The sequence below is a fragment of the Ammodytes marinus genome, assembly GCF_949987685.1.
Source record: "Ammodytes marinus genome assembly, chromosome: 23".
In the NCBI taxonomy this organism is placed as follows: Eukaryota; Metazoa; Chordata; class Actinopteri; order Uranoscopiformes; family Ammodytidae; genus Ammodytes; species Ammodytes marinus.
In genome coordinates, this window is record NC_137227.1 from 13,412,682 (window position 1) to 13,436,982 (window position 24,301).

At 41.9% G+C, this 24,301-nt stretch overlaps 1 protein-coding gene across 1 annotated transcript in view; it reads left to right on the forward strand.

The window, feature by feature from the left end:
* plcb3 (phospholipase C, beta 3 (phosphatidylinositol-specific)) overlaps window positions 1-23,042 on the forward strand; it is a 41,452-nt gene extending 18,410 nt beyond the window's left edge. The window contains exons 3-34 of the mRNA XM_080052069.1: window positions 1,718-1,786; window positions 3,449-3,586; window positions 4,020-4,099; window positions 4,205-4,258; window positions 4,803-4,875; window positions 5,656-5,756; window positions 6,134-6,300; window positions 7,002-7,148; window positions 7,519-7,676; window positions 8,406-8,488; window positions 8,570-8,654; window positions 9,654-9,801; window positions 10,302-10,403; window positions 11,605-11,678; window positions 11,772-11,868; window positions 13,286-13,370; window positions 13,599-13,723; window positions 13,914-14,068; window positions 14,169-14,330; window positions 14,742-14,841; window positions 14,954-15,058; window positions 15,511-15,605; window positions 15,812-15,950; window positions 16,759-16,800; window positions 17,155-17,264; window positions 17,428-17,537; window positions 17,986-18,145; window positions 18,289-18,365; window positions 18,824-18,913; window positions 19,079-19,136; window positions 19,338-19,424; window positions 20,203-23,042. Coding sequence (XP_079908195.1) covers window positions 1,718-1,786; window positions 3,449-3,586; window positions 4,020-4,099; window positions 4,205-4,258; window positions 4,803-4,875; window positions 5,656-5,756; window positions 6,134-6,300; window positions 7,002-7,148; window positions 7,519-7,676; window positions 8,406-8,488; window positions 8,570-8,654; window positions 9,654-9,801; window positions 10,302-10,403; window positions 11,605-11,678; window positions 11,772-11,868; window positions 13,286-13,370; window positions 13,599-13,723; window positions 13,914-14,068; window positions 14,169-14,330; window positions 14,742-14,841; window positions 14,954-15,058; window positions 15,511-15,605; window positions 15,812-15,950; window positions 16,759-16,800; window positions 17,155-17,264; window positions 17,428-17,537; window positions 17,986-18,145; window positions 18,289-18,365; window positions 18,824-18,913; window positions 19,079-19,136; window positions 19,338-19,424; window positions 20,203-20,523 — 3,597 coding nt within the window. The 3' untranslated portion in view covers window positions 20,524-23,042. The remainder of the gene's footprint in view (window positions 1-1,717; window positions 1,787-3,448; window positions 3,587-4,019; window positions 4,100-4,204; window positions 4,259-4,802; window positions 4,876-5,655; window positions 5,757-6,133; window positions 6,301-7,001; window positions 7,149-7,518; window positions 7,677-8,405; window positions 8,489-8,569; window positions 8,655-9,653; window positions 9,802-10,301; window positions 10,404-11,604; window positions 11,679-11,771; window positions 11,869-13,285; window positions 13,371-13,598; window positions 13,724-13,913; window positions 14,069-14,168; window positions 14,331-14,741; window positions 14,842-14,953; window positions 15,059-15,510; window positions 15,606-15,811; window positions 15,951-16,758; window positions 16,801-17,154; window positions 17,265-17,427; window positions 17,538-17,985; window positions 18,146-18,288; window positions 18,366-18,823; window positions 18,914-19,078; window positions 19,137-19,337; window positions 19,425-20,202) is intronic.
* The last annotated feature ends 1,259 nt before the right edge of the window (window positions 23,043-24,301 follow it).

Sequence of the window (24,301 nt, forward strand, 5' to 3'; positions counted from 1 at the left end):
CTGTCTGTCTGTCTGTCTGTGTGTGTGTGTGTGTGTGTGTGTGTGTGTGTGTGTGTGTGTGTGTGTGTGTGTGTGTGTGTGTGTGTGTGTGTGTGTGTGTGTGTGTGTGTGTGTGTGTGTGTGTGTGTGTGTGTGTGTGTGTGTGTGTGTGTGTGTGTGTGTGTGTGTGTGTGTGTGTGTGTGTGTGTGTGTGTGTGTGTGTGTGTGTGTGTGTGTGTGTGTGTGTGTGTGTGTGTGTGTGTGTGTGTGTGTGTGTCTGTGTCCTACAGACCCAGAAGTGGTTTATTCTCCCAGGAAAAAAGTTATTCTCCACAGGCCAATCAGAGGACAAAGTTGGAGAGAGAGTTTAATCCGATTGGTCCATCACTTCTGACCTTTATTGACCACAGCCAATCCCCGGGGAGCAGCTGGGTGATGACCTCATAGCCAGGGTGAAGTAATGAAAGAAGGAATGGGTACTTGAGCCCAGGATTGTGAATTTATGAGTTTGTCTTTGTTGTTATTTTTGGAAAGGAAATCTGGGTAAAACATGGATGTAACGAGGGCAGGCAGACGATTAACAAACGGTGACATATCCAGACAAGGAATAACAGGAAGAGAGACGTAAACATTACATTTATTTTTTCTCTCATTAAAGAAATGGAGAAAAATATGAATGTGTCCTGAAAATGCAGGAAATGACCCAAAGAAGGTGCACAGAGATGGAGAGAAAGATGGTGAGGAAAACAAGATGTCAGATGAGTGACATTTAATGAAGTAAGCCTGGGGAATAAGTGCAGAGCTAAACAAATATTTACAGCGGGTGTTTATGGCTGGTTTTATGACCACACTCCACCTCTGGTCCATCCCTACCATTTTCGTCCCTTGCTTCGTTTCCACTTCCAGACCACACTATATTTGCTTGCTGTTATCTAGCACAGCTGTCTTCTGTGTGTGTGTGTGTGTGTGTGTGTGTGTGTGTGTGTGTGTGTCTTGCTCCTTTGCATGCATGCACACACAGCGACAGTCATTCAAATCTACCGTAATGATATCTGCGAGTGCAAAGTTCTGCGAAAGTTCTCTCAAAATATCGTCTACCTCTCTCTGTCTCTCCGTTTTCCCCCTGTCTCACACAAACACACAGTGTTCATGTGTCAGTGGTTATGTTTTACGTCTAGAGAGAAGCAGGAGAGTCTGATTAGGTTTAATGGAAGGAGGAGAAAGCCTAGACAGAGCACAAGCGTTTAGCCTGAATAATAACACAGGCCCTTTTTATTCATATATGCTTTTCATTTTTTTCCCCCATCTATGCCAGAAACACACCTTTTCTGCGTGATGATTCTTACATTAATTGCAAACAGCAGAAACTAATTTTTGGGTGTGTATATAACTACAGGCAGAACTGGGCCTAGCAGACACGCGGGCACACACACACACACACACACACACACACACACACACACACACACACACACACACACACACACACACACACACACACACACACACACACACACACACACACACACACACACACACCCCATCTATGTTGAATGTGTTAACATTATAACATCAAAGTACAGGTGAGGCTTGGTCAAATGTTTAACCAATGATGCTGAGACATGGGAAGTTTAAAGATCACAAAAATAATTATAATTCTTTGGTAAGGGGAAATAAGGGTCCATGCCAAATATCATCTTCTCAACAAGGGACTGACTGACACCTGTCTGTCTTTTAGGAGGTGGAGCTTCTGGACATGAGCACCATCAGGGACACCCGGACAGGAAAGTACGCCAAACAGCCCAAGGTAGGTTTTACGTGTGTGTGTGTGTGTGTGTGTGTGTGTGTGTGTGTGTGGCTGAGCATCAGTGTGTCAAGGATGAAGAGAAAGAAGCTGTCACCTGCTGCTGTTGACAACTTTGTCCCTAGACCATAATTGTGGTACTTACAGTAAGTGTGACTGTCACCCAAAGGTGTGTGTGTGTGTATGTCCACTGCATGTGTGCGCTCCCTCTCTCAGCTGATGGTGCAAAGGTGACGGCTCGCTAATGAGCCTGCTGTCAGATGGACCGTCAGACACAGGAAGTGATATAAGCAGTGACTGTTGGCGAGGAAGTCATTGTGTAAGAGGGCTGACAGAGACGCTCATAGGAAAGCTAGGCGTTAGCAGTCTGAACATATGGATGTGTTGACATAGTGCCGGTTCGTGGATCAAATTGGTCAAAAGATAACAATAGACAGTTTGCTGTTTTCAGTCACTGGTAGGTTCATAACAGCATTTTACATGATTGCTTTACTTCCAATCTGTAATAAAAGTAAAGGAACACAGCAATTTGGTTCTGCTTTCAATCAGTATGTTTCTGCAATAAAGCGGCCTCAGCCCTGATGCAATGAAAAACCGCACGCTCCGGAGTGTTATTTAGTTACAGCGTGACATTTGGGGGTGTTGTATAAATAGTGAATTTTATGGCTGTTACAGTATGTGGCAATACAATTGGCCTTTAAGGGGCTGCTGAGTAATGGCAAAATGTGGCATCCACAAACAAAATGACGTTAACCAAAACATCCTATCAGAGTGGTTTAAATGCTTAAAGGGCCAGTTCACGCAAAAGTACCCCAAAACCCAACCTCACTTATATCTAATAGCATTGAGCTATGCATGTAGCTGTGGTTTGGTTTCCCAGCTTCTGAGATACTTGTCTCTGAGAAAAAACGGACAATTGCGACATCTGTGCATTATCTTCAGGAAAGAGTTTTTTTTTATCATTGTGGGTGAACTGATCCTTTTAAACTTCTAGCTTGCCACTTAATTCTAATGTACATCCTTGTGTACCGCTTTGGCAGTGCTTTTTCTCCATAAACACTCACCCCAGTTAATTTATGGATTGAAAGAGAGATGCGATGTAGAGAGTGCATAATTGATGGAGAGACACTGAGCGTTAGAGAGAAAGAGAGTTGGTGGCGGAGAAAAGAGTGGAGTCTCTGGACCACATGCATCACATTTAACTGTTCTCAGGAGACAGAGATGGACAAGGAGCGGGAAGGAGTCAAAGCAGTGTTGTGGTTAATATAGTGCATGTGTGTCATGTTTCCATTCAATGGAAGGAAAAAGTTTGAAAGTTTAAAAGTGTTTGTTTGGTAAGATGGCCTAGACTCTAGAGGAACAGTGGCCGACCAGTAACCATGTTTGTAAAACTAGTGGAGGCTGGTATTACATCTATGGGGCCCACCATCTCTACCAATGTGTCCGTGAGCAAGGCACTTAACCCCAAACTGCTCCAGGGGCGGCGTGCTGTACTATGGCTGACCCTGCGCTCTGAGCACCTCCGAAGTGTGGTAACTTGAGAGGGGATATGTAAAAAGATCAATTTCAATGTGACTTGTGTAAATTGACTAATAAAGATAACTTTACTTAACTGTGTGTGTGTGTGTGTGTGTGTGTGTGTGTGTGTGTGTGTGTGTGTATCAGGACACCAAGTTGCGGGAGGTGCTGGGCTTCGGGAAAGCAGACAACGTTGAAGGGAAATCGGTGACCGTCGTCCACAGCAACGACCTGGTCAATATCTCCTATCTCAACTTCCAGGCTATGCAGGAAGATATCGCCAAGGTAACCATGGAAACCTTGCTTTACATTTTTCCTCCTTTTTCCCCCAATCTCCTCCTTTCTTTCCATGGGGCCATGTGTTGATTACTCCAGTTTACGATGTTGAGATAGAGGCTGTGCTTTGGCGTGTTTAGGAGTTGTAAAGAGGGATGATTTCCTTCGAGGCAAACAGACAAACAGCCCTGTTTTATCGTGTGTGTGTGTGTGTGTGTGTGTGTGTGTGTGTGTGTGTGTGTGTGTGTGTGTGTGTGTGTGTGTGTGTGTGTGTGTGTGTGTGTGTGTGTGTGTGTGTGTGTGTGTGTGTGTGTGTGTGTGTGTGTGTGTGTGTGTGTGTGTGTGTGTGTGTGTGTGTGTGTGTGTGTGTGTGTGTGTGTGTGTGTGTGTGTGTGTGTGTGTGTGTGTGTGTGTGTGTGTGTGTGTGTGTTTGTGTTTCCAGATTTGGACGGATGAGCTGTTCACTTTGGCCACAAACATCCTTTCCCAGAACGCGTCCCGGAACACCTTCCTACAAAAAGCGTAAGAAGTTGTCCTATGTCCATTTGAGGCCAGTGTAGATATGAAGTCATAGTTGTCTTAAAGCCTCTCTCTCTCTCTCTCTGTCTGTCTCTCTATCTGTTTCAGGTACACTAAGTTGAAGTTGCAGGTGAATCAGGACGGGAAGATCCCTGTGAAGAAGTGAGAAACGCCCACATCCACCTCTCCTTAAACTCTATACAGAAATGTTGAACTCCTGTGCTCTCCACTTCTTCTTTCCTTTCCTCTTCTCTGTCTCTCTCTTCCACTTTCTATCTCGTATCCTCTTTGGTTAACCTTCAGTTTATCTGTGCTCACCATTGCTATTTTGCACCCACCCCCTATAAAGGTGGAGTCAGTGATTCTGGAGAATGCTTGTTGTCAAAATCAGAGAATATCTCCTCACGACCTATCTGTACTGTGTGTGTGTGCTGAAAAATAATCCAGTGTTGCTAAAAGGCCTAGGCTCTGTAAACGAAACATGTTGCTTGCTATGGTGGGCCTTCTTAGTTTACATACCAGTTTGTAGAGCCTAGCTTATTTCAGCGCACAGCACACACAGTACGGACAGGTAGCGGATCGTGAGGAGATATTCACTGTCACTCACATCTGACTCTGCTTTCTACTTTAAACAGTGAAGGATTCTGTCAATTCTAATCAAGTTAAGAGAAGTGACTGTTATCTCTCCAACCCCTCTGTCTTTCAGTGTTCTCAAGATGTTCTCAGATAAGAAGAGAGTAGAGACGGCTCTGGAGCAGTGTGGCCTGGTCAACAACAGGGTAATAATCATCAAGATCTGGGCCACTCAAGATCTGTCTTTTCCATTGTATTGCTTCATACATGATAATAGTTCTAGCTCTAACTCTAGTCTCTCCCCCTTGGGTGTTGCATAGCATTCTTTGCATGCCTTTGCAATGTAATGAGGGAAAGGTGGGGGGTGTAGGCCTATAGTAGTGAAGCCTTCAAATTATTACTTTAAATTGTATCCCCCCCAAAAAAAATCACTTTGTTGTCAAACTGTTCACTGTTCACGTTGCACGGTCAAATCATGGCTTCATTCATTCTTTCACACCCACACACAGTCCAATGAATGATTCACCCATCTTACCTATCTAGTGTTGTCAAAACCTCCGCTCCTATGTGCAGTGTTAGCTAGCATAGGTGCTCTGGTTTGATACATCAAAACAATGATCTTTGTGTGTGTCTTAGTCAGTGCAATGGCCAGTGCAATCTCTCCTAGTGATCAGTTTGGAGTCACAAGACATTCTTTTCGAACAGCAGTCCAGATTGTGCCAACTCGCACCGTGTCTATTGCTGCACTCTGGGGCCTCCTGTTGGTCAAATAGAGAAGCACACAGAGTGGGTGCAGGTGGCGGTCACTTGGTGCTTTTGTTCATTTATTCTCGGCCCACAGAGATGACTCCATAATTTAGCGGGTTTGTCTGTTAGAGGCATATAGCTACTTACAGACTAGACTGTTCACAGGATCAAAGTGTCAGAAACCACCTAACCAGTCCTTTCTCTTTTTGTCCCTATCTTTCCTCACAATCCTCTTCCAGGCCGAGGGACTGAAGCCAGATGATTTCTCGTGGGAGGCCTTCCTCAACTTTCTGGACAGCCTCTGTATCCGGCCTGAGATACAAAGCATCTTTGAGGAGAGGTATGTGACGCCTAACAAAACATGTGCTGCCATTGCGCTTGTGTTCCCTTTCCCATTTTTTTTTTTTCAGAATAAAATATCAAATCCTAAATCCTGTATGTAGCGATGCCCTGGTGATATTTTCTGGCATTCTCGCTAACCTGTCCCCTCTGTGGCACCACACACACACACACGCACGCACACACACACACACACACACACACACACACACACACACACACACACACACACACACACACACACACACACACACACACACACACACACACACACACACACACACACACACACACACACACACACACACACACACACACACACACACACACACACACACACACACACACACACACACACACACACTATTATCTGTGCAGTGGCTCCAAGAGAAAGCCCTTCATCTCTCTGGACCAGTTGATGGACTTCATAAACCACCGTCAGAGAGACTCCCGTCTGAACGAGGTGCTGTACCCTCCACTGAAGAGAGAGCAGGTCAGACAGATCATGGAGAAATATGAGACCAACACCAGCCAACTGGATAGAGGTCAGTGACTTTATGACCCAGATTATTTTTTTATTTTTCAGATATTTTCTAGATATCAAGGGTTCAGTGAGTGTTCTGTTTGCTATAGAAGGGTTTATCAGCTGCAGCATAGAATGGCAGGTCTATAGATATGATCCATCTCCTTGACTTTTATTGTAGCACTGTGGTTGGCCTCTGTAAAACATCCAAGATTTTGAATCAAATCAAATGAATTTTATTTACATATCCCAATATCACAAATAGCCATCCCTTTCTCAGTCCATACACATTACACAATGTGATACCATCTGCCCTTACACTAAACTCGCTTGAAAAAACGTCCCCTTACATGTTTTGCTCTTTGGCCATGATCTGTTGATAAACAGTACAGAACGTATGGGGGGGGGGGGGGGGGGGAAACAGAGCTTTGGCTAAGGACGCTGAAGCAAAAATCTGAAAGATGATCCCACATCCAGCCCACGGGGTTCAGAATCTCTGGTGTCTCTCCTCAAAGACAAGCTTTTTGCTCTTTGGCTGCTGTTTACTGCTGAAGAATGCATGGTCAATTTTCCAGTCCTTGCCCTTTAAATAAAATGAATTATTCTGATTGCCACGAGCGGATGGATGCTGGTCCGTACATTTAAAATGCCTGTCAATAAATAATTTTGTCTGTTTTATAATAGGTCAACACTACAGTGTATGTCTCTGTGTCTCTCTCTTAGACCAGATCAGCTTGCAGGCTTTCACTAGGTATCTGGGAGGAGAGGAGAACAGCATCGTGCCCTCTGAGAGACTGGACATCATCGACGACATGAACCAACCGCTGTCCCACTACTTCATCAACTCCTCACACAACACGTACCTCACAAGTAAACACACACACACACACACACACACACACACACACACACACACACACACACACAAGCACACGCACACACTCTTATGCAGCATATACATTCAGTTATTTTCTGTATGAAGAACTGATAAACGACATGGTATCGAATCCATTGCCTGAGCAGATGCTTCCGCCAAAATGTGTGTTTCCATGTTGTAAACAATCTCCAATCTCTCTGCTTATAGCTAAAAAGACACACACACACACACACACACACACACACACACACACACACACACACACACACACACACACCTATTACCTTGTTGTAGTATCAAACTTCATAGTGTACCCTTTGTATCTGAAACCACCCTTTACCCTTTGTGTGTGTGTGCATGCAGTGGGCCAGTTGACTGGTCCCTCGTCAGTAGAGATGTACAGACAGGTGCTGCTGACAGGCTGTCGCTGTGTGGAGCTGGACTGCTGGAAAGGCCGGCCGCAAGACGAGGAGCCTTACATCACACACGGCTTTACCATGACCACTGAGATCCCCTTTAAGGTGCACAAGGACAGTCATGTGTTATAATATTTGGTTGGCATAGACAATAACTCAGGATTATCCCCTCGTCTAGTCTTTATTAAATCACCTTGGTTGGGTTGAGTTACAGCACTCACTCTTGTGACTTTTACCGTACAGTGTTTTTACAAGGGTGTGAAATGTTCATGTGTGTTTTTCCCTTTCATAAATGTCCTTTCCCCCCCCCACTGTATTTGTGCCCGGCAGCGTATAAAAGTGATTCAAAAAATCGCCACTCCATTAAAGTTTTTACACCCGCGCACAACAACCATCGTACTTACGGCATTAAGGCTACGAGGTCCACTTTTTTAAATGTACTTAAGGGGTTAATTGAATTGGTATGTACATGTTTTAAAGAGCTGAAAAGCTTAGGTCTTAGTTCTCCTCCTCCCAGCTGTAAAAAAATAAATAAAAAACGTTAAAGGAAACTTGGACCTCCTTAACCTTGGCCTGTTCCGTGCTGTTTGGTCAGCAAATTCTGTGTGCAGCGGATTCAGAAATGCTAAATATGGAGGAGGCAGCAACCGCAGACATTTTTCACCAACAGAATAAAGCACAACTCTTTTACAGCAAAAAGCAAAAATCTGTATTTTTGGGGGTTTAATTGAAATAATTATATTTGCACCAACTATTACAGAAATGCTCCACTTTGTGAAAAAGGCAAAGAAAACGGAGCTTATCTTAACATTGTCATTCTTTCCCTGACTGTAGGAAGTGATTGAGGCGATAGCAGAGAGCGCTTTCAAGACCTCACCGTACCCACTCATCCTGTCCTTTGAAAACCATGTGGATTCGTAAGTATAGCGTTAAGTTTGAATATTAAAGCCTTTTTATTGGAATAAGCAGAACCTGAGCTGTCCCTCTTGTTCACTCAGGGCCAAGCAGCAGGCCAAGATGGCAGAGTACTGCAGGACAATCTTTGGAGACGCCCTGCTCATTGACCCACTGGAGAAATATCCGGTAAGACTGATCTCCAATCAGATCTGACATGCACTTTTAATATGCAGATTTTTTTAAAAGTCTTCTATAATTCTGTTTCAGGGTCTGCTTACAGACTGCAATACATTCATGCTGAATAGTGTCTCACTGCTCTACGTCAAGGAAAATTAACAATACACTAAAGTCCTTTCGCCTCGCAGTCACGGTGTTAGACAACTTACAGACCATCAAATATTATCAAACAGAGTGGGATATGCCCATCAGCTCATGATCAGTTTGTGGTAAAACCCAATTTGTGATGCCCCTCTTTTGACCAAATAAACTTCTCTCTCTCTCTCTCTCTCTCTCTCTCTCTCTCTCTCTCTTTCTCTCTCTCTCTCTCTCTCTCTCTCTCTCTCTCTCTCTCTCTTTTCCCTCCGACTCTGCATACAAAAAATCAATAAACAAAACCCAGCTTGAACTGCAGGAATGAATGATGTTTTAACACTGTAAAGTGGCTCCGACTGATTTCAGGGCCTGTAAATATGAAACAGCGTGTTTGTCCCTGTGACTCCTGTGACATTGAAGCATTCGATCTGGATCAGACCTTGTGTCTGCCAGTCCACTGATCCACTATGAGCCTGTTCAGGGCGCCTCACGATCACTATCGCTGAAGAACAAGCCATTCCTTTCAGACATACTTTATACATTTTTGTGTGTAACACGAAGATCATACACAGTATAACAAAGTATTCTATTTAGATGGGACATATATAAAGCTTAAGAATCAGTTAAGAAATATAGCAAAGAACAACCAGAAAAATGTAAATAAAATAAAAAATTAAATAACTACCTACAATAGGTGCTTCAGTCAGTGTGTCCTTTCTTTTATTTTTTGTTTGATCAAGTTTACCCACCATATATAAATATTAAAACCATTGCTAATCTAGCAACAAGTCTAGCTCCTTGAACCTGCTTTTTCCTAAATGTTTGGGTCTTGTCTGAGTTTACAGTTGTTGTTTCTATTGCGTGTGCTTCTAGCTGGACCCAGGTCAGCCGTTGCCCTCGCCTCAGGAGATGCTGGGGAAGATCCTCATTAAGAACAAGAAGAAGCACCCCCACCACCGACCCTCTAGTGGAGGAAGCATCATCCGCAGAGAGACCGAGGATCAGCCCTCACCCAACCACGGTGAGCGCAGAAAAACAAATCTGTCAGGTTTACATCGTAGTTAAGCCCTACAGTAGCTTGTCTAGTCGTGTTAATGAGCCAAAATCAGCTTCTGCAACTCAAAAGAATTTGTCAATGAAAAGTAATTTTTGGACGTAATTTAATTCAAAAAGTGAAACTTCCGTATCATCTAGATTCATTCCACATAAAGTGAAATGAATTTTTCACTTTATCTTTTTTCATTTCAGAGGGTCGACATTTCTGTAATATAAATCCTTTTTTTTGACTGGTTTTATGCAATGTTCTTATACTGTGAGATACTGGATTGTCTATTCCATCAGCTGTAAGCCGTAACATCAAAATGTAATCAAAAGGAAGGCCTGACATATTTCACTTTTAATGAATCTAGAATAAAGTTTCACTTTTTGAATTAACTTTTCAATTAAATTAAAAAATGTTAGATTCACCTGTAGATCTCAAGGTTCCACATTGAAGCCGATAGTTTGCTCTTCTGTGCACAGATTGTCCTTTATCTGAGAGTGAGAGTGGTCAGCTCCTGTCCAACGGTGAGGAGATGATGGCTCAGAGGATGATCAAAGACCTGGAGCCTCGCAAGTCCATAGGTAGGTTAAAGGTGCACTATGCAGTTCCAGGGGAGGGGGCATTTGTATACATCTGCAGAGCGTGCAGTTAGTTTACAAAACCTATTTTCTCAGCATGTACAGTCATATGAAAAAGTTTGGGAACCCCTCTCAGCCGGCATTATAATTGACTCTGCTTTCACAAAAAAAATATAAAAGTGGTATGTCTTTAATTTACCAGGAACAGCTAAGTACTGGGATGTTTTCCAAACAAAGATTTTTTGAAAAGCAGTATTTGGTTGTATGAAATAAAATAAAATGTGAAAAACTGGCTGTGCAAAAATATGGGTACCCTTGTGGTTTTGTTGATTTTAATGCCTGTAACAGCATGTAAAACTGATGACTTTAAACACAAAGTTGGTTGGATTATGTTGTTAACCCTTGAACCTCATAGAAATGTCTGTTTAATCATGAGAAAGGGTATTTTAGGTGCCTAAATGCAAGTTGCACTTCTCTTTGACTCTCTGCTGAAGTGAGACAGAATGGGATCATCAAAACTGCTCCCAAAAGATCTTAAAAACAAAGATTATTCATTATCATGGTTTAGGGGAAGGTTACAAGAAGCTTTCCCAAAGGTTTCAATTGTCAATTTCTACTGTAAGGAACGTTGTCAGGGAATGGAAGGACACAGGCACAGTTGCAGTTAAACCCAGGTCTAGCAGACCAAGAAAAGTCCAAGAGCGGCATATGCGGCGGATTGTGAGAATGGTTGCACACAACCCAAAGATCACCTCCAAAGACCTGCAAGAACATCTGGCTGCAGATTGTGTATCTGTACATGGTTCAACAAATCAGTGCAATGTTGCCGGCTGAGAGGGGTTCCCAAACTTTTTCATATGACTGTAACTCTTTGTATTGAATAATTCTATCCTCATAAAATGCAAGTTATTCTGAGTGAACCTGAAACGGAACGTAAGACTAGAATAATGGTTGTACACAAAACTGTGGGCCCCACTCTGCTCTTACAACAACCGTGAAACAGTGACTTTTAAAGAAGGCTTTCTCACTTCAAACAGTGTTCCATGGATCCAATTTTCTTGTGAGGAAAGTGCATTCATTTATATAAGAATGTCACACCCAAAGTATCATAGTGCACCTTTTAAGGAAGTATGTGTTGAATGATCAGAAAGGGTGCCAATGTGGTGTTCATTTTGCATAATTGCTTTTGTTGACGTCCTACCAGGAGGAGAGGTAGAGAGCGAAGAGGATGAGGAGGACGAGCACGCGACAGAGCTGAAGAAGCCAAACTCAGATGAGGTAAGAGAGAGAGAGACAGCGGTTGGTTAGCGGGAAACTGGCGGAGCGTGTGATTGGCTGATATATGGATTAATGGTCTCTGTCTCCCCTCAGGGTACGGCCAGCAGTGAGGTCAACGCCACTGAGGAGATGTCTACTCTGGTCAACTACATCGAACCCGTCAAGTTCAAGACCTTCGAGGTGGCAAACAGTAAGTGTGTGTTAGAGAGAGAGATAAAGAGAGAGTGTGTGTGAGAGAGGTGGTCGAGACTCGTTAGTTCCAACTCCCAAGCACCTCTGCTATGTAGCTAATTCACCTTTTTTTGGATAAAAGGTGGAGTAATTCTGGAGAATGCTTTTTGTCAAAATCAGTGAATCTCTCCTCAAGATCCGCCTCCTGTGCGTTCTGTGTGTGTGCGCTAAAAAAAAGGTGTTAACACACAGCCTAGGCTCTGTAAACAGGCCTGTTGCTTGGTACTATGGGAACCCTTTGTTTACATACCAGTTTATAGAGTCCAGGCTGTGTATTGACCATTAGCATCGGGTATTTCTTTCAGGGCACACTAGGTTCGGACAGGTTTGTGGATCGGTAGGAAATATTCCCTGATTTTGAAAAAAGTGATTTCGACAACAAGCGTTCAAGAATCACAGAATCCTTTTTGTGCTAGAAAAACTCTGGAGGTAAATGAGCGAAGTGGCTACTAACTCTGCCAGTCCCCTTCACACATTGAGATTATACATTTTGTGTTTTCTACTAATAACTCGCTTATAATTAGGCATTAAAAAGATTGTTTTAAAAGCATAATGCCCATTTGTATACAGAGGAACCGGCTGTTATGGTTAATGTGCCTTTGACATTGGCAGTTATTAGGGTTTACATGAGTGGATGCATATACTCAGTCATTTCAAAATGTTTGACTTTGTACCCTAAACATTTTTATCTTGCAAAAAAAAAAAAAAATCACAGAATGCACCTTCTTAAAGAGATCCTATTATACTACTTTTCTGGTCTTAATTTCTTGTTAAAAACTGCTATAGAGCAACCTGACAAGAATCACATCACAAAAAACTATGTAGATTTTCGGGACACTCTTCCTCTTACCCTAGCGAGCACAGCAGTCTCTCTCTACACACTGCTTTGAGCTTCTCCGCCCCTCCCCCCCTGCTGCAAACCCCACTCCGTTGTGATTGGTTACCTTCCTTCCAGCAGCGGGAGATTTTCAGGAAGGTGGGGGCATGCAGCCGGAGCTTGCCTGAGCAGCATTACCATACATGGAAACATGACAGAAACTACCCGAGCGTGACAGAAACTACCCGGAAATTTTAACAAGTTGTGTCTCGACCGGCTGCCATAGTGTTTAGTGCTCTGCATAGCCACCCCAGACGGTCAGCAGGGAATACGTCGAAATGCATGTACGTAAATATTTGATACTCTAGTATGGTTAAACATGACTATAAATCATTATAACAACGTTTATAGGTCATAAAAGTCGAAAAGTATCATAGGTCCTCTTTAATGAGTGCTGTCATACACATATTATCTTGATTAGTTACTGTACCCGTGTCGACCCTGTTTTTTTCTCTTTATTTTCTCACTTATTTTATGTCTTATACGTTTCCCTCACCAGAGAGGAGGAAGTTCTTTGAGATGTCGTCCTTCGTGGAAACCAAAGGCATGGACACCCTGAAAAGCTCCCCTATTGAGTTTGTCGAGTATCCTTGAACACATGAGCGTCTTTTGAGGAATACAGTTAATGTGGGGGAATAGACTTCGGTGTGGTCAAATGCCTCTTTTATGGTTGAAAAAAAAACTTAAAATGTATAAAAAAAAGGTGATATAAGGCAAAAGATGTTTTGCCTTTTTATCTGCTAAAATTTCAAATAGTCAATGCAAAATGTAGAGTCCTGCTTGCAGAGTTTGTCTCTTAACAGCACCTTGAGGTACAACAAGAATCAGCTGAGCCGGATCTACCCCAAAGGAACCAGGGTGGACAGCTCCAACTACATGCCTCAGCTCTTCTGGAATGTGGGCTGCCAGATGGTGGCGCTAAACTTCCAGACCCTCGGTAAGCACTGTTATATCTGCCCCACCTGGCCTGTGAAGTATCCACAGAACCTCTTATAACTTTTATACCATTCACCATGTTACTCTTTTCCACTTGTTCCACTAATCGGACACCATTTGGTTATTATAGTGCTAATTTATCATCTAAAATTCATTCATTGTTTTTAAAAATGTCTTTCCCTCTCCACCAGACCTCCCAATGCAGCTGAACATGGGTGTGTTCGAGTACAACGGAGGCAGCGGCTACCTGCTCAAACCGGAATTCATGAGGAGGACGGACAAACACTTCGACCCCTTTACAGAAAACATAGTGGACGGGATAGTCGCCAATACTGTCAAAATAAGGGTAAGAACATATGAAAACATGACATCGTTTGAACCTTGAAGGTCTTTATAAGAAATGTTTGACAACAATATGTATATGTGTAACCCAACCATCCAATCAGGTGATCTCAGGCCAGTTCCTGACTGATAAGAAGGTGGGCGTGTACGTGGAGGTGGACATGTTTGGACTTCCTGCTGACACCAAGAGGAAGTACAGAACCAAAACCTCCAACGGGAACTCACTGGACCCTGTGTGGGACGACGATATGTTTGTGTTTAATAAGGTAATATTAAAGCTATAGTGCGTAACTATAGTGCGTAACTTTTTCCATATAAACGAATTTCGGTTACATTCAAGCCATTGCCAAAATGAGTTGACAGGAAGTTGATTAAGCCTATCAGTTCCCCAAAATTCTCTCTGTATTTCTCAGTATGGCAGGGTTTACAAACTGGTGTTGCCTCCCGACAGTTGTTGATTCTGCCGCTAAGAAATAACCCGGTGTATAGCAGAAGGTATAGAATCCATGTGCGATCACCAGGGGCGCCGACAGTGTTGTTGTAATTACTCGGAATTCCTCATTGGGGCGACAGAAGTTACGCACTATAGCTTTAAAATCTTTCTCTCATGGTTTGTTGAGTCTGATGGGCCCTCTGTATGTCTCCCATGGCACCAACACCCTCACCTCTTCTTGCAGGTCATCCTCCCCACCCTGGCCTCTCTCAGGATAGCGGTGATTGAGGAAAATGGAAAGTTTATCGGACACAGGATCCTTCCAGTTTCGGCCATTAGACCTGGTCAGTACTCTCACGCTCTCACAAACACAATATTTTAATGTGCTGCTGTACCTTTAACTGTCCTAGCACCATTGGGCGTTAGTAGTCATTTATTTCCTTTCCTTCCTTGTAGGCTACCACTATATTAACCTGAAGAATGAGCTCAATCAGCCGCTCCTGCTACCCTCTCTGCTGGTTTACACTGAAGCCCAGGACTACATCCCCAATGAGCACCAGGGTAAGAGCAAGGCTGACTTTAAACTTACCGGAAACGTGGGGAATACCATTTACTTTCAGCTGACAATGTTGACTTTAATAAGACTTATTGATATGACACTCTCATGCCTGTACTCAAATATGAAGCTTCAGTGCTGAAGCGGTGTAGACAGCTGAAAACCAATGCTGGTATAAAATCCCCAGTAAAAATGTATTTTTTCTGTTTTGCTACTGTTCTAGAATATATGAACCTATGGATTTCCGTCATATTGAAGCACTTTATCATCGTTTTGTTGTTGTTTGTGTGTGTGTGTGTGTGTGTGTGTGTGTGTGTGTGTGTGTGTGTGTGTGTGTGTGTGTGTGTGTGTGTGTGTGTGTGTGTGTGTGTGTGTGTGTGTGTGTGTGTGTGTGTGTGTGTGTGTGTGTGTGTGTGTGTGTGTGTGTGTGTGTGTGTGTGTGTGTGTGTGTTCTCAGAGTACGCAGAGGCCCTGACCAACCCCATCAAGCACCTCAGCCAGATGCACAAGAGAGAGACACAGCTGGCTGTTCTCATAGAGGACAACAGTGAGGTAGGACACATCTGTGTGCTGAATAATAACAAATAACTTCAGAAACAGGGGAGGTCGAAACATGTTTCCGGATGTTATAACCCTAACACACGCCCCACACTCTCATGAAAATATCTGTGCTAAATTATAGTCAACAGAAAGTTACTAACGGTGTGATAGGTCAACTCTGAATTGCTCAGTTGCATGTGTCTGTTGCTCTTGTCCAGCCCTGCCCTAATCAGCCCAAAGAAGGAGACTGCAGGAGAGTGAGTGATGCCATGCCAGCAGTTGGACAGCCCACCTCCCCGTTCCACCCCCTCCCCCCCTGCTCATTCGATGAGGACATCATTAAATTACCTGCGCCAGGTAGAGACAACCACTACTGATACATACGTCTAAATGTCTACATGTGTCACACGCTGTCATTTATCTGCGTGTGTCCTCACTTTTCCTAAATGAATATGTGATCACACTTTCAAGCCACTAGAGGCACTGTGTATCTACTTTACATTGCCAATACTGTATCAGGCACAATGAGCTATGTGTAAAAAAAAAAAAGGCGGAATAATTTTTTAGGAATTAGTATTATGCTAATGTGTATTCAGTATAGCATCAGATGCTAAGTGTAATTCATTGTGCCGGTCCCTTTACAATTTAACAGCAAAGAAAACAATGGGCTAACTCTCGTCACCTGTTTTGGTCTGCTGCACCTTCGTTAGGGCAGGAGAATAATGGACCTTCTGAGGCAAATGGAGATTTGTGATATTGGCCTATAGAAAACAAAATAAAATGTATAAATAAAAAACTGATTTGAACTGGTGTCAGTCTGCCTACCTCCCATGTGTATGTGCATCAGTCTGACATTAGTGAACGCATTATGTCCATCTTTGTGTCCTCACTGTAAACAAGATATGTTCCCCTCTTTCCGGGCAATTTCAACCAATAAAGTAATATTTTATCACTGCTCAGTAAAAACCATGCACCTACCACAGAGTCAACTTCTCATGAATACACAATTTAGAAATTGTATTTTCTTTCCATTACAAGTGATAGCCATATGCCCTGTTTTGTTCATTACACTGGGCACAATCATTTTTACAGCCGTTTGTGTCGTTTCCCCATCATACATTTCACACATACTGTCTGTGTGCTTCTTCTCCCGTATTGTGTGTAGCCCAAAGTCCTAAGGAAGACTTCATAGCCACCGTTTTGGCAGGTAAGACCATTCCAGCCCGTTCATTCCCACACAGAAATGAGCGAAATCATCTGTGTGTCACAGCATATCTGTAGATAATTATTTATTGGCTACTATTTAAGTTGTACAGGCCTAGGAGTGGCTTTTTGTTACCAAGTCATACAATGTAAATTACATTTGCGATTGGCCCCAATTCTCTGTTTGTGTGTGTGTGTGTGTGTGTGTGTGTGTGTGTGTGTGTGTGTGTGTGTGTGTGTGTGTGTGTGTGTGTGTGTGTGTGTGTGTGTGTGTGTGTGTGTGTGTGTGTGTGTGTGTGTGTGTGTGTGTGTGTGTGTGTGTGTGTGTGTGTGTGTGTGTGTGTGCGCGCCTCCTCAGACATCCAGGTCCAGTCTATAGAGGAGCTGAAGCAACAGAAGAACTATCTGAAGCTGCTAAAGAAACACAGCAAAGAAATCAAAGAGCTGCGCAAGAAACACCTTAAGAAGGTATACACACACACACACACACAGAATGGAAACACTCATATGTCCAATTTGAGCAGCTATATGTGGGTCCGCTATATTGGCACTAGATGCAGCAAAATCCCTCCCTTTTGCCTGTGCTGCTGCATAACAAATGACCTTTTTTGCTTATGTGTGTGTTTTGAAGGTGTGGAATGCGAGCAAGGAGCAGAAGAGTCGGAGCAGTGAGAATCTATCGGACACCAAGAGGAAGCGTAGTCAGATCGAGAAACACCTCAGACGTAGCATCAAGAAAAAGTAAGGATGGATGGATGGAGTTTATGTGGTGGCTGAGGGCAGAACGCTGGAGAATATCTCAACAAGTCCCAGTTAATGATGATAGAATATCAACCTATATTATAAAATATCTGGATGGATTTATGATGTTATGGATGGGTGAATATCGGTGTGTTAATGCAACCATTAATGCACTGATATTCATCCATCCAGTAACAAACAAGTTAAACATACGGAACAGAGTAAAGGACAAAGTTAATACGAGACCTTAAAAAGCAAACATAAAGAAAAACTACAAATTCATGGCTTTTAAGATTAATATAAAAGGACAAAGGTCCTCCAAGAAACATAAACCAACTTCAGGACCTGAAAAACAAAGGGAGAGACCCTCTCTCCCTGTTGTACTTTCAGCTGACTAAACCTGACCTCGTTGAGTATTCAGTTTTGTGTGTGCGTTCTTTGTCCACAGTGAGCCACACGAGTTGGTGCAGCGTGAGTTGACTGCGTTGGATCAGGAGATAGAGAAGCAGACGGTGCAGCTGAGGGAGTGGCAGATGGAAGAGCTGCTGAAGCTCCGGCAGAACCTTCACTCACTGGAAAAAGACAGGCACCAAGCACACCTGAAAGAGGTAAGGACACACAAACACAGTCTGTAGCACTGGAATGCACTGTAATCCCTCCTATCAAGTCTTGAATATACATCATCATTGGCTTCATACATCTACATAGTGATTTGCTGACAAGTTGTCATCTGTTGCATGTTTTTTTTTAGTCCTTACAGAAGTTAAAGGAGACAGGATCTGAATGCCAAGCTGCTCAGCTGAAGAAGATGAAGGAGACTTGTGAAAAGTAAGTGTATCCCTATCACCTCACACGGCAGTTTAAAATACCCATAGGCCGCTGTCAGGGTGACTTGTAGGCTCTACCTTTAGTTTAAATACTGTTTGAATGAAGTGGCCTTTTTTCCCCTTTTAACCCCCTTCTGGCTTTGAGTCCTCAATGTTGGATTCAACTCAAACATTTAGTTAAAAAAAATAAAAATAACATTCACAAAAATGCAAACATTTACAAACATTTTGAATGTCTATGTGGTACGGAGGACATTACCTGCCATATGTATAAATAAATAAATGAATTAATAAATGAATAAATACTGGAATGAATAAATAAATAAAATAAGGAATAAATACATAAATAATCAAATGTCATTTATTTATTTCCACATTTATTTATTTATACACGCATTTATTTCCACATTTATTTATGTATTGTGGGGGTGTAACGTTTGTATGTTATGTTGTCTGTAGGGAGAAGAAGGAACTGCAAAGGATTCTGGACAGGAAGCGACAGAACAGCATCAGTGAAGCCAAGACCCACGACAAAGACAAGGCTGAAACGTAATGAACCTGTCTGTTGAGAGCCGTCTGTTGGATATTTGGGCACTCAGGATTTTATTGTGAATCACACTTTGTTTGTTTTTTTTGTTTTTTTTCTCACTCTATTTCTTTATCTCTCTCTCTCTCTCTCTCTCTCTCTCTCTCTCTCTCTCTCTCTGTGTGTAGGGAACTGAATGAGATCAACAGGAAACACATTCAAGATTCTGTCACCTTAATACGCAGGGTAAGCTCCTCCACTTGAAGCACACACACACTCATATCTCTCCAACCGTCCTTGAGAATAGCTAGTAAACTACTTGATAGGATTTTTTTTCTGCCGTTGTCATCAGCTTTTTTCACTCCTCTCACACATCTTTTAACCTACTAATCCTAACCAATTGACCCTTCTTTCTTTTCATCCTCCCTTCTTTCTTCTCTCTCCAAGCTGGAGGAGGCTCAGACAAGGAGACAGGACAAGCTGATGCTGAGGCAGCGTGAGGTTCTGCAACACATAGACGAGGAACTTCCAATGGTGAGATTTAAAACACACACACACACACACACACACACACACACACACACACACACACACACACACACACACACACACACACACACACACACACACACACATTAAAGTCATTTAACCCCGGGTTAATCTTTCTGATATGTATTTAATGTCATTTCTCACGACTGACGGACAATAACATTTTAAAAACGTATCTTACTTTATCTTATTAAACAGCAGAGGCAATAAGGTTGTACTTGCTCTTTCTGTCACAATTAAGCAACCAACTAGACACGACACCTGAAGCAACAGAGTCATATCAAGTCAAACTAAATAGCGAGATAGCAAGTTTACGCATTGATTACGCATTTTCCATTTCATCTCCCATTGATGTAATTAAGGAACTGCTCAGTACGCGGTTGGCCTAGATAGGCAACAGCTACCCTGGCTCTGTCTAAAGTTTGTTTGTTTAATGTGTACCTAAACTGAAATTTAATAAGTCATAGTGGTTTTAAAGTCTCCTGGCTGTCATACACAAAAAAAACAAAAAAAGATTTCTGTTTCTGTATGGATTAAACTAAAACAAAATAAATGGTATGAATGAGTGTGCCTCAGAGGTGGTAGTAGAGGTATTTTAAATGCACAGAAATGAGTGAGTGTATCAAGTGGAGACTGGAATCAATCTTTGCATCTAACGCTCGGCAACAGGGCCACAAATTCCCCCGAATCTCAAAATATTAGCCTACTTTAACACTTAAATACATTGAATATATTTTCCCAATTTTTATTTTTTTTTCTCCAGCTGCAGTGTCAGCTGGACAGGGAACTGCAGGAGGAGTATCGGCGACTACCGGAGGAGATCCGTGAGCACCTTCACTTGGAACTGCAGAGTAAAGGTCTGCGACAGGACGCCCTCTTCTCTCCCTTCTCTAATAACAGCAGCCCCAGCTCTGGCTCCGGCTCCGGCCCGCCTTCTAACTGCTCCACGCCCTCTTTCCCCTCCACGCCCAATCGCTGCGCCTTGAACTGCAGGAGCATTGACAATAGCACCGCCTCATTGGCTGATTCCACTTCCTCCTCAACCACTCCCGTCCTATCGGAGGCCGAGATGTCCTTCAGTTAAAAGAATTCTTACTTGTGTAAAAAGGAAAATACATGCATTCAACTTGGGGTCTATAATGATTATAATGTGGGATAGTATTGACATTAATTATTATAACTAATTTTATTCATTTTAAAAAAAAATACAGACTGTTTATGTTCTTGTCTACAGAGGTATATTATTTTTTAAGTTGCTGTTTTTGTCAGATGACACATCATGCCTTTTGTTGGCAGATTTGATAAGAATCATAACCAAACTTTTATTTTATTTTTATTTTTACATTTTCTTGTTTATTTGTCCTTTTAATGTCATGTGCTTTCAAACTCTTTTCTTAGCATCGCTCCCATTTTTTCGCCGGTCAGTAAGCTTCTGCTGTGGTTTTGTCAGACCACAGGCCTTGCTCTACGTTCACACTGTTTGTGCGTCAAGCGGTGTAGACAGAGTTAGAAAACTGCTGACTAATTCTATCCAAAAATTCTTTATTTTATTATTTTTTTTTATTATTTTGTATCAAATTTTTACCAATGAAATCGCCTCCTAAAAGCCCTCATGTCCCAAATGTAGATGAGGAAGTATTTAAAAGGCAGCGTATTGAGAAAACAAACACAAAGGGAAAGGGGCCTGCATTTTTATTCAGTTATTTTAAGAGATTTTTTTTTTAAAGAAAAAAAGTTTGGAAGTTGTAATGGCTGTAGCTGACCAGCTAGCGGTGCTGCAGCCTTGACTGTGATATTTGAATGGATGGTTTGAGCTTTCCCAGATTATCCTATTCTACCAACCCTGACATGCAATCAAGTACACACCTGTCTCAACGGGATTTTTAAGCATCATTGGTCCGGATGAAGTCTGTGGCCTTTAACCTTCAATCAACATCTGTGTGTGCGGGTTGTGGGCGCTTGTGTGTTAATCTCTTGATGAGACATCTGCTTTTGGGGACAGTAATACTAAATGGAAAAAGCCTGCTCAGGGTGTGTGTATGTGTCTCTATGTGTATTGGTACAGTGACTATGCCACTTTTTTTTAGCCTGGAGAGTGACATCATATTAATGCTAAAACAGCAACACTAGTCTCCAGATGATGACTTAAAGCTGCACTTTGACATTAACTGCACTCACCAAATCAAACGCATGAGGGGATTCCTACCCCTTCTTAATTGAAACACTGTAGATTTGCTCAGTCGGTAAGTTATTTTTGTCTGAGTGTTTAGATAATGTGGTAAGAAGTCCTGTCACAGCTCACCACTTAGGCAAAAACTTTTACTGCAGGGCTGCATTAAGTCTCTGTAATGCCTCAAAATGTAAAGAGTTCCCTCTTTTATTTTAATGAGGGGCTATCATGTGTCGCTATGAAAAAAAAAGAAGTTCACTTCTCTTGTTCCTAGAATTGTAAGTGGACGTAGGAACAGCTTAGGTAAAATGTATTTCAGGGTGATTATGCCCTTTTAAAATATATCCCACACAGCTCCCTCAGTTAGATATACCATTCAAGCCAAATACTGATTGTGAGGGATTGTGGTGCACAAACTAAATGGTACTTTTAAGTTTAAAGTTCATGTGCTTTGTTAAAAGCTCCCTAGCTCCTTATTGCAGGAGTCTTTTTTTTCCCATCCATCAAAGTTATTTTTTTTATCTTTCTTGACTTGTCCACTATGAGGGGTAAAATGATGCCACTCTGTGTACATGTATTTCTGTGTATATGTTTTAAATTTTTACGTGAATTTTACTACTGACCACAAGTGCTGAGGAGTGATGGAGGTCAGGAGAGGCCAAGAAAGGTGGAAGGGAGAAAATGAGGGTGAATGTAAGTTGAACTTTTCCCTCCAAAGACTGTATGTTGTCCTCTCCCACCTCCCTCCTCCAGTGAGCATTGGCTGCCTGTCTGTCTGATTACCCAATCACCATCACTCGCCTTTGTAAAACGATTATCTATTTAAATGGAATATTAACAACTTTTTCTTTTGTGGTTATTTAATTTTTCATTGGTGGAGAAACGTCCTGTATCCCTTCTTTTAGTGTCAAAGGTTTTCCAATAGGCCCAATTGCGAATTCAATATCTGGAACGTTGAAATTTCTATGTGCCTGGAATCACCATTGAGCACTTTTGCTCTGCCAAATCGTTATGGAAAAAATAATACTTTAATCAGTGGCAGCAGAGGTGAACCTGCCACCAGTCCTTTCAAAACCAAAGGTGTATTTTCTGTTTAAGTATAGCCCCCCCCCCTTTTCTCTTTTTTTTATAGCTAAAACCATTTTCATGTTTCAATGCACTTTTACCATTCCGTGTCCTTGTTGCTTGTAAAAAAATATTTTGTTCCTGTGACATGGACGACCACTTTCCAATGATTTCAACTCCTTGTGTTACAGCAGTGCGGTACTGCACATTTTGACAGTTATTTAAGACCTTCTTTTTTTTTTCTTGTTCGGTACTACTTGCATTAGGAAAAGCTTTTATTTTTAATTCTGGGTGTTCAAAGTCATCATCATATAACATACATGTGAGTGACCCTTTTTCAACCACTTAAAAACTTGTCAAAAACCTGACTTTAATTTGTCCCTGAGTTATATTGTATGTCTGAATTCTTACCAAACACGTTAGATCTTATCAAGAGCCACATATCTTCACGAAAGGTATTGTGTTGAACTCGAATGTAATCAGTACACTAAGAGTTTTATACTGTATTGTGCAGTGGAACCGATTCAGACTATTCCCATCGGTGGTAAAGTGTGAGGAAAAGAGGAATAGAAGTCAAAACAATGTCTCACATATGAACCACTTAAGAAACAAACTTAGAAGGTAATATCAAATGTATATACATGGGGAAAATAGCAAACACTTCCTGTACTTAAGATATTTCAAATGAGTTAGTCTTTTGACCAGTAAACTCTTAGGCTACTGTTAAAATGCACGTTGTTGGTTTTTTATAGATGTCAGTCGCTTGGAATGTATATGTACAGTGTCCTTGCAGTTTACACATGGAACTGCTGGATTAATTTACATGAACTGTATGGACAATCAATACTTTGTGCTGAGCGGTAAAGATGAAGACTTTCTCCATTAAATTAGTCAAACATTGGTTCACGTTGAAAGAGTACAATGCATTTGGGGAGTTCGACCTTAAACGTCAAGAACTCTGTGAATTAGTTATCAGCTCTGAGACTGGAAAGAAGTGATACAATTTCAATGAGATACTTTAATACTAGATCAGACGACAACAAAAAAGATGCAACACATACTTTGCTACTTTAAGTGTTGCAGTTCATAAAGTTACTTAAAGCTGAAATAATCGATATTTTAATATTGACTAACAATGGATGAAATGACTGCAGTGTAATGTGAAATTGGTGCCATTAAGTGATGAACCCATAGGGAATTATGAAACCACTCGGAGGTTCCCCTAACTTCTGGCGTTTGTTTTGGTTTCATGGACCGCAACTTTTCTGTTTGGTTGACTCCGAGCTCTCATCAAGCTTGGTTTCAGTTGCAGTGGTTTTCAGTGACAAAGTTCCAACAAACCGACTGAACACTACTTGTCAAGACAAAAGTTATCAGTATGCTAGTGAGATAGAGTGTTAAGCAGCTAAATGCCATATTGTTCTCCAGTCACAGAGTTGACCTTACAGTAAAAAAAAAATAGCAGGTCAAACTCCCAAGAAGTCAGTATAGCTCCTTCAAAACATAATCACTAGGCAAGATATATCACATTTTTTAATCAAGATCTTTATTGACTTGTGCTGTAAAAAAGTCAACATTAGTTCTCTTCTATTGGTTTCATGTTTAGTTTTGGCCAGAGAGAGAGAGA